General features: G+C 37.1%; 2 protein-coding genes across 2 annotated transcripts in view; one reads left to right on the forward strand and one right to left on the reverse strand.

Annotated features, from left to right (window-relative positions):
* LOC107729243 (protein TALPID3) overlaps positions 1–12,914 on the reverse strand; it is a 125,970-nt gene extending 113,056 nt beyond the window's left edge. The window contains exons 1-9 of the mRNA XM_016539675.1: positions 12,187–12,914; positions 12,042–12,103; positions 11,795–11,861; positions 11,385–11,457; positions 11,131–11,305; positions 10,085–10,288; positions 8,825–9,005; positions 7,944–8,093; positions 353–479 (exon numbers count right to left, since the gene is read on the reverse strand). Coding sequence (XP_016395161.1) covers positions 353–479; positions 7,944–8,093; positions 8,825–9,005; positions 10,085–10,288; positions 11,131–11,305; positions 11,385–11,457; positions 11,795–11,861; positions 12,042–12,103; positions 12,187–12,442 — 1,295 coding nt within the window. The 5' untranslated portion in view covers positions 12,443–12,914. The remainder of the gene's footprint in view (positions 1–352; positions 480–7,943; positions 8,094–8,824; positions 9,006–10,084; positions 10,289–11,130; positions 11,306–11,384; positions 11,458–11,794; positions 11,862–12,041; positions 12,104–12,186) is intronic.
* Positions 12,915–14,111: 1,197 nt separating this feature from the next.
* On the forward strand, positions 14,112–15,285 carry timm9 (translocase of inner mitochondrial membrane 9 homolog). Its single transcript, XM_016539682.1, has 4 exons — positions 14,112–14,199; positions 14,522–14,580; positions 14,680–14,775; positions 14,849–15,285. The coding sequence occupies exons 2-4, from the start codon at positions 14,542–14,544 to the stop codon at positions 14,981–14,983; spliced, it is 270 nt and encodes an 89-aa protein (XP_016395168.1). The 5' UTR covers positions 14,112–14,199; positions 14,522–14,541; the 3' UTR covers positions 14,984–15,285.
* The last annotated feature ends 60 nt before the right edge of the window (positions 15,286–15,345 follow it).

Below are 15,345 nucleotides of genomic sequence, written 5' to 3' on the forward strand. Positions count from 1 at the left end.
AGAACAAAGACATTCAGTGTTAACCACTAACATCAACGCACTGCTGCTCATACTGTCATTTTGACAAGCTGCGGTAAGCCTCTCGCACAGAGAGAGACGCTCGGGCAAAACACATTTGCGCTTCGTCCGTTTTTTAAGTGACACTTGCTTATGGAACATTAGGAGGGCACATTTAAACGAAAAAGACAAGATGGCCTAACCGAGCGCCATAAATAAAACAAAAGCATTCCTTTGGCTTGGGAAAAGAAGTAGTTATGTAGGTCCACTACTATGGTTACACACTGTGTATGGCGAAACACGAAAGGCCGAGGGTTGTGTGCCTTCCTGCTCTGAAAACAAGATCTATTATTACCTGGACCGCTCTGGTTGGCCGTTGTTGGCTGTTGCCATGGCGAACCTCTTTACCCCGTCAGACTGCAAGGCGCATCTCTCGGGATACCTCCGGTTATTAGGGCTCTGGTCCTGAAGTCTGCCATTTCCTGCAAAGAGAGAAGATATCGCAAAGATCAGCCTGGGCACCAGACACCTGCCGCAGTCAGCAGTCCAGCTCGTCGTTGCCAGAACACACACCGCTGCGGGCCTGCGACTCTAACAAGGCCCCGTGTGTTTCGGCTAGTCATCAATTCTGCACAAATCCAGCGCGCCGTGCCAATAACCCGGACCATAAATACGTGATACGCGCCAGGCGTTTCTGAACACAAGCGAGCGGTTATTCTTTCGCTATTCTTACAGTTTGTCAGCCCATGACTGTAAATGGAAAAAGTCAAATTGAGTACGCGGAGGGGGGAAACCTCATATCGTGCAGATGTAAAATATCCTGGCGCTCTCGCCTGAGCCCTATTAGGAGGCCGGAGAGTGGAATGTTCTCCCTGCGGCACTGCGGAATGCAGACAAAAGGAAACAAAGCTATATAAATACGCAGGACAAGGATTTCTCAATCCTCCAAAAACAACAGTAGAGCTCCTGACTGTAATCATTTCCTTAAGGTCAAAAAGGCACCATAAGGAGGGCCTCCTCCAACTGGAACAACAGCAGCGCCGCCTCCAGCGGGCCCCGGTGTCTGGCTAACGGGGAACAGGAGGCCCTCAAGCTTGTTAAATATGGTTAAATGTGCAGCTGAAGTCTCATGACTCAATGGCAAACAAAGCCTCATATATGGCAGACCCTCTGCACCGCGTTTCCTGTGAGAGAACAAGCAGACATGCAAAAACAATCATCGCTGTTAGTGATTGCGAAAAAAGCTGTGCTGTAAAATGTCTGGTAATTGAACCTACGTTAGCTCAGTATTAGATGAATCTGAGACGTGAACCGTTTTAAAATAATATATTAATCCAGTCTTCACTGTCACATGATCCTTCAGAAATCACTCTAAAGGTCCATTCACACCAAGGACGATAACTAGAAAGGTAACGATAAAGATATAGTTCAAAAAAATCTCCACAGTACAGCTATAACGATAAAGACACAGAGAAACAATATTGTTGGAATCACTTTCAGAACGATTTTTTCCAGCTGATGAACGATAAAAACATTTACACCCAATCAGAATCCATCCTGCTATAACGAGCTTGAGAATTTAAAGCGGCAGACGAGCATGCAATGAGAATAAACGGACGATATCGTTCGCTGGTGTGGACGCTAATATCGTTATCTTTACAGTTATCATTCTTGGTGTGAATTTGCTGCTTCTCATTATTATCAATGTTAAAAATGTGTGTTCCTTAATATTTTTGCGAAAACTGTTAACAGAAAGTTCAAAAGAACAGCATTTATTTGAATCTTTTGTAACATTATTATTGTCTTTATTGTCATTTTGATACATTTAATGTATATTTGCTAAACAAAAGTATTATTTTCAAGAAAAAAAATCCATTTACATACTGAAATGACTGAATAAAGGCCACAAAATTGTACTAAAAATGCTGTCATTGCACCCAACAGAGACCAATTTCAATAAACATATATTATAACATGGAAAACAAATCAATAACCTCATTAACCAGACTGCAACAGTCATAATTTTTCTGGGGCGTATTTTCTTCCAACTGCATTCTGGGACTGTTTACGGTGACAGATGAAAACAACAGCTCCTGACAGGTCTATATACGACGGTTGCCAGCGTTACCACGCAGATTCCGATCCCCTTTCCCAGCTGCCGCGTGACGTCAAACCCACACACGTCCACAGCTGCAAAACATCAGCTGTAATGTCGGGACCCGTGGCTGCATGGAGATCCATTCTGCTGCCTTTATAATTACTCCAAACACAGAGCTGTAAACAATAGTCAGCATTTAACATGGAGCTGGCACCTCACCAAGGGCCGGATTCTCGTAATAGTGCTGCCAGACGCACAATGCCAGACTGCTGCCCGTCGGGAACACAGCTCTTAAACATGGCACCGTGCTAAAAACCCTGTGCAGGTTAAACTCTGCATAAACACTACAGAAAAAAATTTTTTATGCATTATGGGACACAAAGAACCATAATACATTTGAACATTCTGCAGAGGGGCGGATAGCGTGTATGTGCTGCTCTATTAAGTTGTGACGCACGGCATGTGACCCACCCCCCAGAGCACATCAACAGTGATGGAGGTCTCGGCAGGTAAGGGCTGGCATGTGCAGGGTTTTTTTTTTAATGCATTATGGGACACAAAGAACCATAATACATTTGAACATTCTGCAGAGGGGCGGATAGCGTGTATGTGCTGCTCTATTAAGTTGTGACGCACGGCATGTGACCCACCCCCCAGAGCACATCAACAGTGATGGAGGTCTCGGCAGGTAAGGGCACTGACTAATAATAAAGCCTGCCATTTATATCGGAAAGGGCATCCCTGTGGGGGGCAGACAGACTCTCCTGGCATCTGCTGGTTGATGTGAATGTGGTGACAAGAAGCTTTCTAGCTTTCAAAATGTACAGTGAACACGTTAGGATCACAATGTAGGTCATGGTGTTAATAAAACATGCTAGTGTGTATGTGTGTGTGTGTATATATATTTATAGGCCTATATATACATACCCACACACACACTGTATGTGAATATAGTTTTATCTGCTTAACCTAAAGAATCAAAGCATTTATATTATATTATATTATATACACTATAACTTATATTATATTATATACACTATACTATACTATAACTTTATATTTTAAAAGGTTTGGGTCAATAACATCTTAAAGAAATTAATAATTTTATTTATTTTTAGACAAGATTTCTATTTCAAATAGATGCTATTGTTTTGAATTTTAACAGTATAACTGTTTTTAACATTAATAATAATAATAGATGTTTCTTGAGCACCAAATCAACATATTAGAATGATTTCTGAAGAATCATATGATACTGAAATCTGCAGTAATGCTGAAAATTCAGCTTTGCCATCGCAAGAATTAACTAACATAATACTTCACAGTTTTACAGTACTATGTCATAAATAAATCAAATGTACATACATATATAAAGCATTAATAAAATCAGATCATGTTAAAGATGACATCATCTCTCTAAGATTAGGGTAGCTGCATATCTGGACATAGCTAGTGTTTGTCTAATACGAGCTAAAATTCCTCCCCGTAAATCTTTGATGAGGTAAAACCACAGGAATTGCTGGTGAGGGCATCTGCAATATTAATAACCCTTAATGTAAAATCTGCAGGCTTCTCCGCTCATTACTACATAATTTGACTTCTGTTTCACCTATTTGATTTTACTATCTTCACTACCGGTTTGGACTCATTGGACTGACCCAAAAGCTAAACGAATAAAAAAGATGAATAAAGAATGACATTTCAAGCATTTCAAGCAGTGTCTATTGGAAACGGTCGTAAACATTTTTCTACATCTTGTATAACTACAATACATGCTGTACATGCTGTTAATATTATTTTGAGTGACTACATGGAGTATTTATGCTTTTAAAAACAAATTTGTCACACCACAGGACCATTAAAGTGAACCACACAAATGCTAAAAGAGGACTAAAACTTAAAATAAAAAGGTGATTGGTTACAGCTAGCAATTGACCAGTGTTTGACAATATTTTTACTAAATATTCAGAAAGATTGTGTTTTTTTAATTGTTATAGTCAAACAGCAGAAATACAATTACTAACTGGCTTATTGAAGAGTTAAAATTACCTGCGTCATAAATCATCTTAATTTCTCTTATTCACTCATATAAACTTAAAAACGTGATGCAGAAAAATAAATCAAAATCCCCAAACACAGTAACAGCTGCTAAATTTATCTTATGACCATGCATTATGGGACACAAAGAACCATAATACATTTGAACATTCTGCAGAGGGGCGGATAGCGTGTATGTGCTGCTCTATTAAGTTGTGACGCACGGCATGTGACCCACCCCCCAGAGCACATCAACAGTGATGGAGGTCTCGGCAGGTAAGGGCACTGACTAATAATAAAGCCTGCCATTTATATCGGAAAGGGCATCCCTGTGGGGGGCAGACAGACTCTCCTGGCATCTGCTGGTTGATGTGAATGTGGTGACAAGAAGCTTTCTAGCTTTCAAAATGTACAGTGAACACGTTAGGATCACAATGTAGGTCATGGTGTTAATAAAACATGCTAGTGTGTATGTGTGTGTGTGTATATATATTTATAGGCCTATATATACATACCCACACACACACTGTATGTGAATATAGTTTTATCTGCTTAACCTAAAGAATCAAAGCATTTATATTATATTATATTATATACACTATAACTTATATTATATTATATACACTATACTATACTATAACTTTATATTTTAAAAGGTTTGGGTCAATAACATCTTAAAGAAATTAATAATTTTATTTATTTTTAGACAAGATTTCTATTTCAAATAGATGCTATTGTTTTGAATTTTAACAGTATAACTGTTTTTAACATTAATAATAATAATAGATGTTTCTTGAGCACCAAATCAACATATTAGAATGATTTCTGAAGAATCATATGATACTGAAATCTGCAGTAATGCTGAAAATTCAGCTTTGCCATCGCAAGAATTAACTAACATAATACTTCACAGTTTTACAGTACTATGTCATAAATAAATCAAATGTACATACATATATAAAGCATTAATAAAATCAGATCATGTTAAAGATGACATCATCTCTCTAAGATTAGGGTAGCTGCATATCTGGACATAGCTAGTGTTTGTCTAATACGAGCTAAAATTCCTCCCCGTAAATCTTTGATGAGGTAAAACCACAGGAATTGCTGGTGAGGGCATCTGCAATATTAATAACCCTTAATGTAAAATCTGCAGGCTTCTCCGCTCATTACTACATAATTTGACTTCTGTTTCACCTATTTGATTTTACTATCTTCACTACCGGTTTGGACTCATTGGACTGACCCAAAAGCTAAACGAATAAAAAAGATGAATAAAGAATGACATTTCAAGCAGTGACTGCAATGTCTATTGGAAACGGTCGTAAACATTTTTCTACATCTTGTATAACTACAATACATGCTGTTTTATGACCTAATATTATTTTGAGTGACTACATGGAGTATTTATGCTTTTAAAAACAAATTTGTCACACCACAGGACCATTAAAGTGAACCACACAAATGCTAAAAGAGGACTAAAACTTAAAATAAAAAGGTGATTGGTTACAGCTAGCAATTGACCAGTGTTTGACAATATTTTTACTAAATATTCAGAAAGATTGTGTTTTTTTAATTGTTATAGTCAAACAGCAGAAATACAATTACTAACTGGCTTATTGAAGAGTTAAAATTACCTGCGTCATAAATCATCTTAATTTCTCTTATTCACTCATATAAACTTAAAAACGTGATGCAGAAAAATAAATCAAAATCCCCAAACACAGTAACAGCTGCTAAATTTATCTTATGACCAAAGCGTGTATGAGCTCAGATAATTAAACCAGTTCTAACACACCTAATATCCTGGTGGATTACTCATAAACGAGTGAACATAAAAGCATCCTCTACACGACACAACACCTCACGCTCCAGATTTCGCTTCTCCGCATTTATTTAATGCCGCTTTGATGATGTACACGAGAAACAAAAGGAAGGTTGGCTAAAAATAGCCCGTTTCAATGGAGAGAGAGAACGGCCTGACAGCCGAAGAGATGGAGCAACGCTGCCGCCGAAACAGCCGGGTTGCCATGACGACCAGATTGATGCGCACAAGTGACAAAATGGAGTCAGTAGCAACAGACATCTTACTGCAGAATTTTCCCACTGTCTCGACGCACAACAGCCAGAAACCTTAGTGTTTACACTTACTGATTCCCTAAATTTGACATCAAACGCAATGGAATAATCAATCTGGAAGAGTGCATTGTGTATGTATGTATGTAGAACGGATGATTCGAAAGAGAATTTTCACACTCCAGGAAAAATACACGCGAGCCATAATTAACTCTCTGTTCTCCCACACACATCCATCAACGCGAGCCTGAGAACACAGCTCCGGCGTCTGGGAAAGCAATCCGGCGCTCATGTGGAAGACACGGAGGGGGCTGCGGCAGCCGACGGATTAGATTCAGGTGGGAAAATTCTCCCAGGTTTCAGACGGACGGGCTTGTGTCAGTGACCCCATCTCTGAGCTTAAAAAGAGGAAAGTGTGAGGTGAAATGGAAAAGCAGGAATGTTGTTTGTGATAACCAAGTACGGCCTATAGTATACTCACAGTTGAGTAGGGTAATTCAGCCCGTTTAATGACGCGCACTACTTGAAGACCAGTGTTGGGGAGAGTTACTTTTAAAAGTAATGCATTACAATATTGCGTTACTCCTGTAATGCGTTACCCCCAACACTGTTGAAGACACTAAAGCAACTGTGTTACCAGGTCAGCTTGTGCTAACATGCCCGAAGCTTTTCCAATAACAAGCCTGGGCTCTCTCCGACGGGAGCAAAACAGCGTGACTGAGGCGAACAGCTTGAACTGTTCATATTTACACAGCTGTTCGGCGGTGACACCTCTTTCAACAACTGCTTTTTGCCTTAATTGGTTTTTAGTGCAAAAGCGAGTCTTCAATCCAATCCGGAGGAGTGACAGATTGGTTGAGTGATGGTGCCTAAAGGGAAAAAGCTTGTTCGGGGATAAATGACTGGTTTTGGAGTTTGAGAACATGAGGTTCTGGGCTGAGCTGATCATTGTTGTCTCTTGAACAGGAAACTAAAAGCAGGCGGTTTCTTGGCGGAGGCGAAGTACAATGGATTCCAAAGCCTGTAGCCATGGATGCAACAATGAATGCCATTCGAAAGTAGTGATAAGATGAGACATAACCAAAAACAATATGCTGCAAAATATGTGCAGCAGTAATTAATTGAAATGATCTGTCTACTTTCCAAACCATAGTCCATGCATATTATATTACAATCAGATACAGCTAAAAAATATTTTGCATGTAAATAAATTACTTAATAATAATTATAACAAAAAAGCTATAAACAAATTGTACAGCATGCTTCATTTTTCCAGAATGATATTAGAAAGTTTTTAATTTCAACCACACAGAAGGTCTTGAAAGATATTGAAAGAAGAAGAAAAAACAACTGTATGTTGTTGTTATGGATTATCAGTACCTCTGATTAATCTAAAATCTACACTGAAATGATATAAAGGCAGTGGAAATGTGTTCTGTTTGTGGTGCAAAAGCAAAAATTCAGTAGTGACGCTACTGCCATCAAGTGGTTTCAACTTGAATGTCATTCATACTACTGTAATACCACTGTAAGACTGATTTATTAACCAATGAACCATATTTCAGAACTGTGCTCTGATTGGGTCGTGGACAGAAAAAAAGTGCACTTAATATAATGCAGCTACTCATAAAATCTAGGCCCTGAAGCAAATATAAATACTTAAATATTTGCAATGACCAAATTGCTTTCAGCCAATAAACAGAAACAGAGTAAATACTGCAGAAGAGAAACCCACCTTGGTTTCTGAGGGAGGATCTCTGAGGTTTGATGGTGTTTGTTGATGATGTCCAGTGGGTGGGTTTAGGAATGACTTTACGTGGTGCAGGGGTCTCCAGGGGGCTTTTATGGCCACCTGTTTGTTTGTCTCGGAGCACATCCTTTAAGACTGCAGGAGAAATGAATCAACGTAAAAAATTATATTCAGCACCCTTCATTTAGTTGTATTTACAGCACCCTCAGCTTTACCAAACTCTACATTTATCCAAACACACATTAACCCCCAGGAAGGTCATAATTAAAAATGTGTAAATGTATTTTTATTACATAACAAAATATCAAAACAAGTCGCATCAATTTTAAAGAAAGCACTAGCACACTTTCCAATAAAAACATTTCACAAAATGAGGTTTGTTGGGTTTCAAAAATGAAACAATAAGTTTCTAAATGTCTTGCACGCTTTCCTGGTTGTCAAATGTTGTGGAACATGTTCATAATATATAATGAACTACACCTGTGGTTATTCTGCTACTGACATCCATGAAAAATAACCTGAAAACCAATTGGTTAAAACGAATTGCAAAAATGTCTCATAAAAGTGAAGATAGTTCTGAGAAAAGCTGAGATGATGTATCATTTGTTTGCAGATGACATATTTAGAACCTGTGACTTAAGTGTCCGAAAATGTCCAAATATTTTTTATCATATATCACTGTATTGATAGATGACCAGTAAGGGGAAAAAATAATTATCATTAGAAGGAATAACAGTATTAATCAGGTCTAATACATCATTTATTTAATTTTATATGGCATGGTGACTGAGACACAATCAGTGTATGGCGATTATAGATTGTAAAAAGACAAATCTACGTATACTAAATCTCAGCAACAGCCTCACCAGATGCTGGGCTTCCAGCAGAGGTTTTATCAGTGGCAGAGAGTCTGACACTGTAACTGTCTGAGATCTGAGCTGGCAGAGAGTCTGTCTGGGTGATTCCAGAGCCTGTGTGCAGGGTGGACTGTGAGTCTGTGTTCGCCCGAGCTGCTACGACATCCAGAGCGGATCCCAGAAGACGATTCTAAAGATAGAGGAGATATGATAAATGCATAAGCTGATAAACACAATCAATTCATGAATTGCAGTGGAGAAGAGCCTTCTCAGTCTTGCAGGAATAATCCTCAGAGGCAAAATAAAACAACCAAGCCAGAGATGCCAGCTAACCATCTGAATTGGTCTCTGTCTGAGCTACCATTCTTATAAAGTTTTGATATCAGTCACTGTCCAAAAAGCGTAAAAAGGTCACTTTTTGTATATGCTATTCTCTGTGCTTTCCACAATTATTTATTAGGTGCCCAGAGGTCCCAGAGGCATATATATTACATATGAGCTGACACAAAGTAGACATTGTTCATTCTTACACCCTCCATACATGATCTCAGTCATGTAGGCTATGAGGCTTTCAAAATGCATCTGGATCTCACACAAGCAAAATAACTTCTACAAATGTCTTTTATAGGATGAATATTTCATCAGAATCTGTTCAAGTCTCTGAAACGAAGACGCAATTCAACAGCATGTGACTCCTTAAAACAGATTTCTGCAATTGAAGTCTTTTTTAAATAAAAATGCTCAATGTGCTATGTAGACATAATCTGTTCAGTATTTGGTACTAAGCAACCCTGATGAACAGTATGAACTATATCAGCCTATCATAGCGGAGTATATTTACAGTAGCAAACATATTTAGTTCAAAGGTGGAAAACTTAATTATGAATGTTTGGTGTAATAATCCTTGACTAACGCAAGTAGACTAAAAATAAAAAAGAAATGAAACAAAAAGAAAAGAAAAAAAGAAACAACGAAAAATAACCAAAAATGTTATGAAACAAAAATAAAACAAATAAAATTCAACAAACCAAGCAAAAGAATACAAAATGAAATAAACAAACATAAAACAAAACAAAAGAATACAAAAATAAATAAAAACTAAAACAATGACAATAACAAAACAAAAGAATACAAAATGAAATAAAAGCAAAAGTAAAACCAAACAAAATTAAATAAAACAAAAATAAACAGACTAAAACAAAACAAAAAAATAAAATAAAATCCAGATTCTTCATCTCCAGGTCTTGACAGAGGTCTTGTCATTTTTACCTGCAGCTGGATCTGCTGACATTGGATCGTCTCCAGGTGTTGCAGTCTCTGCTGCATCAGAATGTTAAGTTGTTCCTCCAGGTGGGCTGCTCTCCCAACAGAACTGTTGTCAGTTCTCTCCGGCCGGACACTAGACTCTGCCGCCTGCAGTCTCCTCAGCTCAGCAGTTACCAGTGCGATCTGAGCCTCCATCTCACTCTGAGCCTGATGGGCCAAACAAAGACAGTTTAAAGTCAATGCTATAATACTGTATTGCTTTAAGAACGTTACAATATTATAATGCTATATGAATTAGGGATGTTCATTTCGGTTATTTTTCCTAACCGACAACCGACGCTCGTTAACCGACAAGATTATTTTAAATTAGAATTGAATTGAATTAAATTAGAAAGGTTAAGTGGTTTTACGTGGATATTGGAACGTGAGTGAAGTAGGCCTACATAATAAATAATAATTTGCAATTCAAATACATCGCGAATACGGAAACATTTGATTTTGTGTGGAATGAGAGACCCAACAACATGAGGATTCACGTGGTCTTCATATCACATCACGTACCTGCAGCACTTCTGCAAGCGTAGAAAAACATCATAAAGCTAGGCTATATAACGAATAAATAGGCCTATACGAGAAACATGGCTTGTCGTTTATATAGCTATAGCTTCTTATATTTTTAGTTCTTGTTCTTTTCTAAATACTGCTAATTGAAAGGATTTGTTGTGGAGTGAGGGGAACTAAAATAGCCTAGCTATGTTTACAGTGTTTATTATAATGTTTGTAAACATTTCGCTTCGGCATTAGGCCTATTTCTGAATGAAATAATAAAATGCGACTTATGTTTTTTCCCCCCTAAAACATTTTTTATACGCAGTAGGGTATTTTAACCATGCAGCAAACCTTTTTAAATATTTTGATAAATGACTGAAAAAATAAATAATTAAATGACTTTTTAAACCGTTTAACTGATTTTATTAATCGGTCAAAATTCTTACGGTCAGTTAACCGGTTAAAATGAACATCCCTAATATGAATCTAATAATGTCTACCTTGATAAGTGGTGCTGTGGCGGCAATAGTAGCAGCTGTTATGACTGCCACATTTGCAGAAGTCCCAGGATCTCCTGATGGAAAAGCAGGTTCTGGCTGGCCTCTTGGAGTTTGGGATCTGTCTTGGTCCAACACTTGTACTGTCACATTACGTCTTAAAGGGACACTTTGGGATCTGAGAAACAGTGAAATATTCATGTGTACAAAATAACCATGTTTGATCATAGGAGTGACTGAATGAAATCAGGCATTACCTTTTCTTGAGGGCCGCAGAAACTGCTCCTCTCCCATCAGCAGAGTATGTCGAAATTTGCATGACGTCTTCACCTGCGGTGTTCAGAAATTTCACATTAGCGACATTCAAATATATACCAATATAATTCATTAGAATACATATAATATCATTATAATTCAAAATAACATAATGCATTTATATAAATTCATACATTTTGGCTACGTTTTCTGTCTGCATGATTTCAGTTAAGCTATATATTTATATGCAATACCAATATAGCTCAAAACAAAATATCGTCTGACTTCACGTTTTCTGTCTGCATGATTGTAGTTTTTGATCTTTTGATCTTGTAGTTTGATCTTTGAATATAATACCAATACAACTGAATTCAATTCAATAGAATAGAATTGAATAGAATAGAAATCATACCTTTCGACTTTGAGTTTGCTATCTCCATGAGTGTAGTTTGAACTTTACTTTTCTCTTTCCTGGAGGCCTATGTGAAAAAAAAAGTAAAAAAATATATATATATACAGTGGGTACGGAAAGTATTCAGACCCCCTTAAATTTTTCACTCTTTGTTATATTGCAGCCATTTGCTAAACTTATCAACAGCAAGTTTAAATTGTTTATAAACAACCCTAATATAACTGTAGGAAGGGGGGGAAAAACTCACTTTGTCAAAAATGTCAGCAAATTGATTTGACGATCCACTGGGATGTTGTTCATGGGGTTCAACTGAATTCAGATAAAAAATTATTTATTCTTTTGATCCTTAAATGTATGTCACAATCTAACTATAATCAATCTAATAGTGTTACCTGTATCTGAAGCTGAAGGAATATGCACACGGTGGACAGGTGGCATTTCTCTCTCATTCACAGAATGAACATCTTCAGAGTCTGACAGTCTCCTGATGTAAATATTAACTTTATTATGACTCTCATGCTGTATTTCCTCTCTGCTGGCACCCAAAGCAGCTCTGGTTGAATGAATTAACACAGCTGCTGCATCAGAACTGGATGTAGAGTCGTTTAAGTGCGTGTTATTGACCACAGACACACAACAAGGGTCCATTTCCACTTTTATATCAGTAATAAGACTGTCCAATAAGAGATATCGGTCGTTTTCACTGATGTCAGTCTTTAAACAGTTGATAATAACAATGTACAGGCCCAGTGATTAGTTGTCAAAGGCAATTTAATCTTTGATCATTTTCAGGCGTTTCTAACCGTCTTACCGTGAACATGACGTCAACATAACGAATTATTGCCTTTATTCCTGAGATATCCAGAGATGACACACGCCAAACACTCTGGTGTTGTTGTCAGTATTGCTTTTAAATTTCCCGCCGCAGGTGATTTTTAAAAGCAACAGGTTGGTTCAGCCTCTCATTTCTGCTATCACAGTAAATCCCGACTTTATTTCGTAGTATTATGTGATAATATCAAAAGGATGTTTTATTTCAGCTGTGAATCCAGTTATTTTCTCAGCGTCGGTTGTTGCTGACAACAAAACTTCACAACTGTGATCCCGGAAACAACGGCATGATCGCCAGACAGATTTCAAAATAAAAGTTTGTCTTCCCTGCGCTTTGGTCTCGGAAATCATGACACTGCTGCCCCCATTTGGTCCTTCTTAGAATTTATTTGATCTGGTAAACATGAGAAATAAATGTTTATTTAAAAAAAAATTGTCTTTATCCCTATTTTTTTTTTAAATAATAAATAAATAAAAAGTAATACATCTGAGACATTTCAGAAGATTTTAATTTAATAAGACTGTCCAATAAGAGATATCGGTCGTTTTCACTGATGTCAGTCTTTAAACAGTTGATAATAACAATGTACAGGCCCAGTGATTAGTTGTCAAAGGCAATTTAATCTTTGATCATTTTCAGGCGTTTCTAACCGTCTTACCGTGAACATGACGTCAACATAACGAATTATTGCCTTTATTCCTGAGATATCCAGAGATGACACACGCCAAACACTCTGGTGTTGTTGTCAGTATTGCTTTTAAATTTCCCGCCGCAGGTGATTTTTAAAAGCAACAGGTTGGTTCAGCCTCTCATTTCTGCTATCACAGTAAATCCTGACTTCATTTCGTAGTATTATGTGATATTCAAAGGATGTTTTATTTCAGCTGTGAATCCAGTTATTTTCTCAGCGTCGGTTGTTGCTGACAACAAAACTTCACAACTGTGATCCCGGAAACAACGGCATGATCGCCAAACAGATTTCAAAATAAAAGTTTGTCTTCCCTGCGCTTTGGTCTCGGAAATCATGACACTGCTGCCCCCATTTGGTCCTTCTTAGAATTTATTTGATCTGGTAAACATGAGAAATAAATGTTTATTTAAAAAAAAATTGTCTTTATCCCTATTTTTTTTTTAAATAATAAATAAATAAAAAGTAATACATCTGAGACATTTCAGAAGATTTTAATTTAGCATTTTTATCCTGTAACACAAGTAATCATAAAACGACTGAGAATGTTTTAAAAAAAAACTGTTTTACAATATTTAATATTTTAATGTTAAAGATGCTAATATAAAGCATTTAAATAAAAGAAGGGATGCTTGTCTTTGTGTATTATGTCTGCACATTTTCAACAAGATGTGTATTGCAGACTAAAATTAAGCAAAAATTATGTATAAATTATGTAAAAATGTAATAATATATTACATAAAAATACAAATGTAATACGCGATTCTATTTTTTATTTCATAAGGGCTCTTATTTGTTACGCCAGTGTCGAATCTGCTGATGTGAAGCAGCGGATATCTGTTCTCTTCTCACATGTCCTTCACATCCTGAGCTCTGACAGCAAAGGTAAAAGATTTAAAAATAATAATAATTTAACGTGCTTTGCTTCTTGTTATATTTATTGTCTGTATCTTATTTATTATAAAGCGTTTATTAATATATTTATTTTGGAAGGCATGTTTCGCATATTTATAGTGTTATAAATGTACATGTGATATAATGCTAATGGCTAATGTAGCCACTCATCATCACACTGATATCATTTCAAGGCCTCTATTAGAAAAGAACACGTATTTATTTAGCAGCCTCTGCGCTGTCAATGAAAACGGCGAGATTTTCTGGTCTAAATGCTCTTGGTGTGACTAATGTTGTTTAATTTCATTCACAGCATCCCACTGTCTTGTAACTATGGCAGCTCAGGTCACTGAATCAGACCAGATCAAACAGGTAAGAAGAACCGAAGACATAACCATACACATTTATAGTCTATTTATAGTTTTTAAATTATTAAATAGCTATTTAACTGTCCATCTTTGTATTTTGCAGTTTAAAGAATTTCTGGGAACCTACAATAAACTGACAGAAAACTGCTTCATGGATTGTGTGAAAGATTTCACTACGAGAGAGGTCAAGCCAGAAGAGGTGTGTGATTATGTTGTGTTTATGCTTATATTTCTGATTTAAACTTGATTTAAACTGTAACTTTTCTTTCCAGACTACATGTTCTGAGAGCTGCTTACAGAAGTATCTGAAGATGACGCAGAGGATCTCCATGCGCTTTCAGGAATATCACATCCAGCAGAATGAAGCGTTGGCTGCTAAAGCTGGCTTGTTAGGACAACCACGATAATCATCTGCGGCTGAACTCCAGAGCATTGCTCCGGGCTCTCTCTATTCCAGCATGGAGCAGGGCTCTCCAAACTGGAGCAGCAGGGCAGACGACGCAGGCACTGGGAATACTATGAGAAGTCCTGTAACGTCTGCCGGCTCTTCGGATAAATGGATCGTTGGGAGTTTTGGTTTCCCAAAGGACAGACACTGTCGTTTTGACCATTATATTGGTCTTCCGTAAAACACGAAAGATCTTGGTTGTTTTTATGTTAGCGTGCTACAAAATAAAATATTAGTCAACTCTAATATTCAGTCTCGTTCATGTATAATTTAGCTAATGAAAAAAAAAAAGGCTAATGTAGCCACTCATCATCACACTGA

Source organism: Sinocyclocheilus rhinocerous, unplaced genomic scaffold, assembly GCF_001515625.1.
Source record: "Sinocyclocheilus rhinocerous isolate Xijiao unplaced genomic scaffold, SAMN03320098_v1.1 scaffold1268, whole genome shotgun sequence".
Lineage (NCBI taxonomy): Eukaryota > Metazoa > Chordata > Actinopteri > Cypriniformes > Cyprinidae > Sinocyclocheilus > Sinocyclocheilus rhinocerous.

What these genes read in the sequence shown, in the direction of transcription:
- timm9 (XM_016539682.1), top strand. Translation starts at nt 14,542, where the DNA reads ATGGCAGCTCAGGTCACTGAATCAGACCAGATCAAACAG. An exon ending in AATCAGACCAGATCAAACAG is followed by an intron (nt 14,581 to 14,679) that starts GTAAGAAGAACC and finishes TGTATTTTGCAG; the next exon opens with TTTAAAGAATTTCTGGGAAC. An exon ending in GAGAGGTCAAGCCAGAAGAG is followed by an intron (nt 14,776 to 14,848) that starts GTGTGTGATTAT and finishes TTTTCTTTCCAG; the next exon opens with ACTACATGTTCTGAGAGCTG.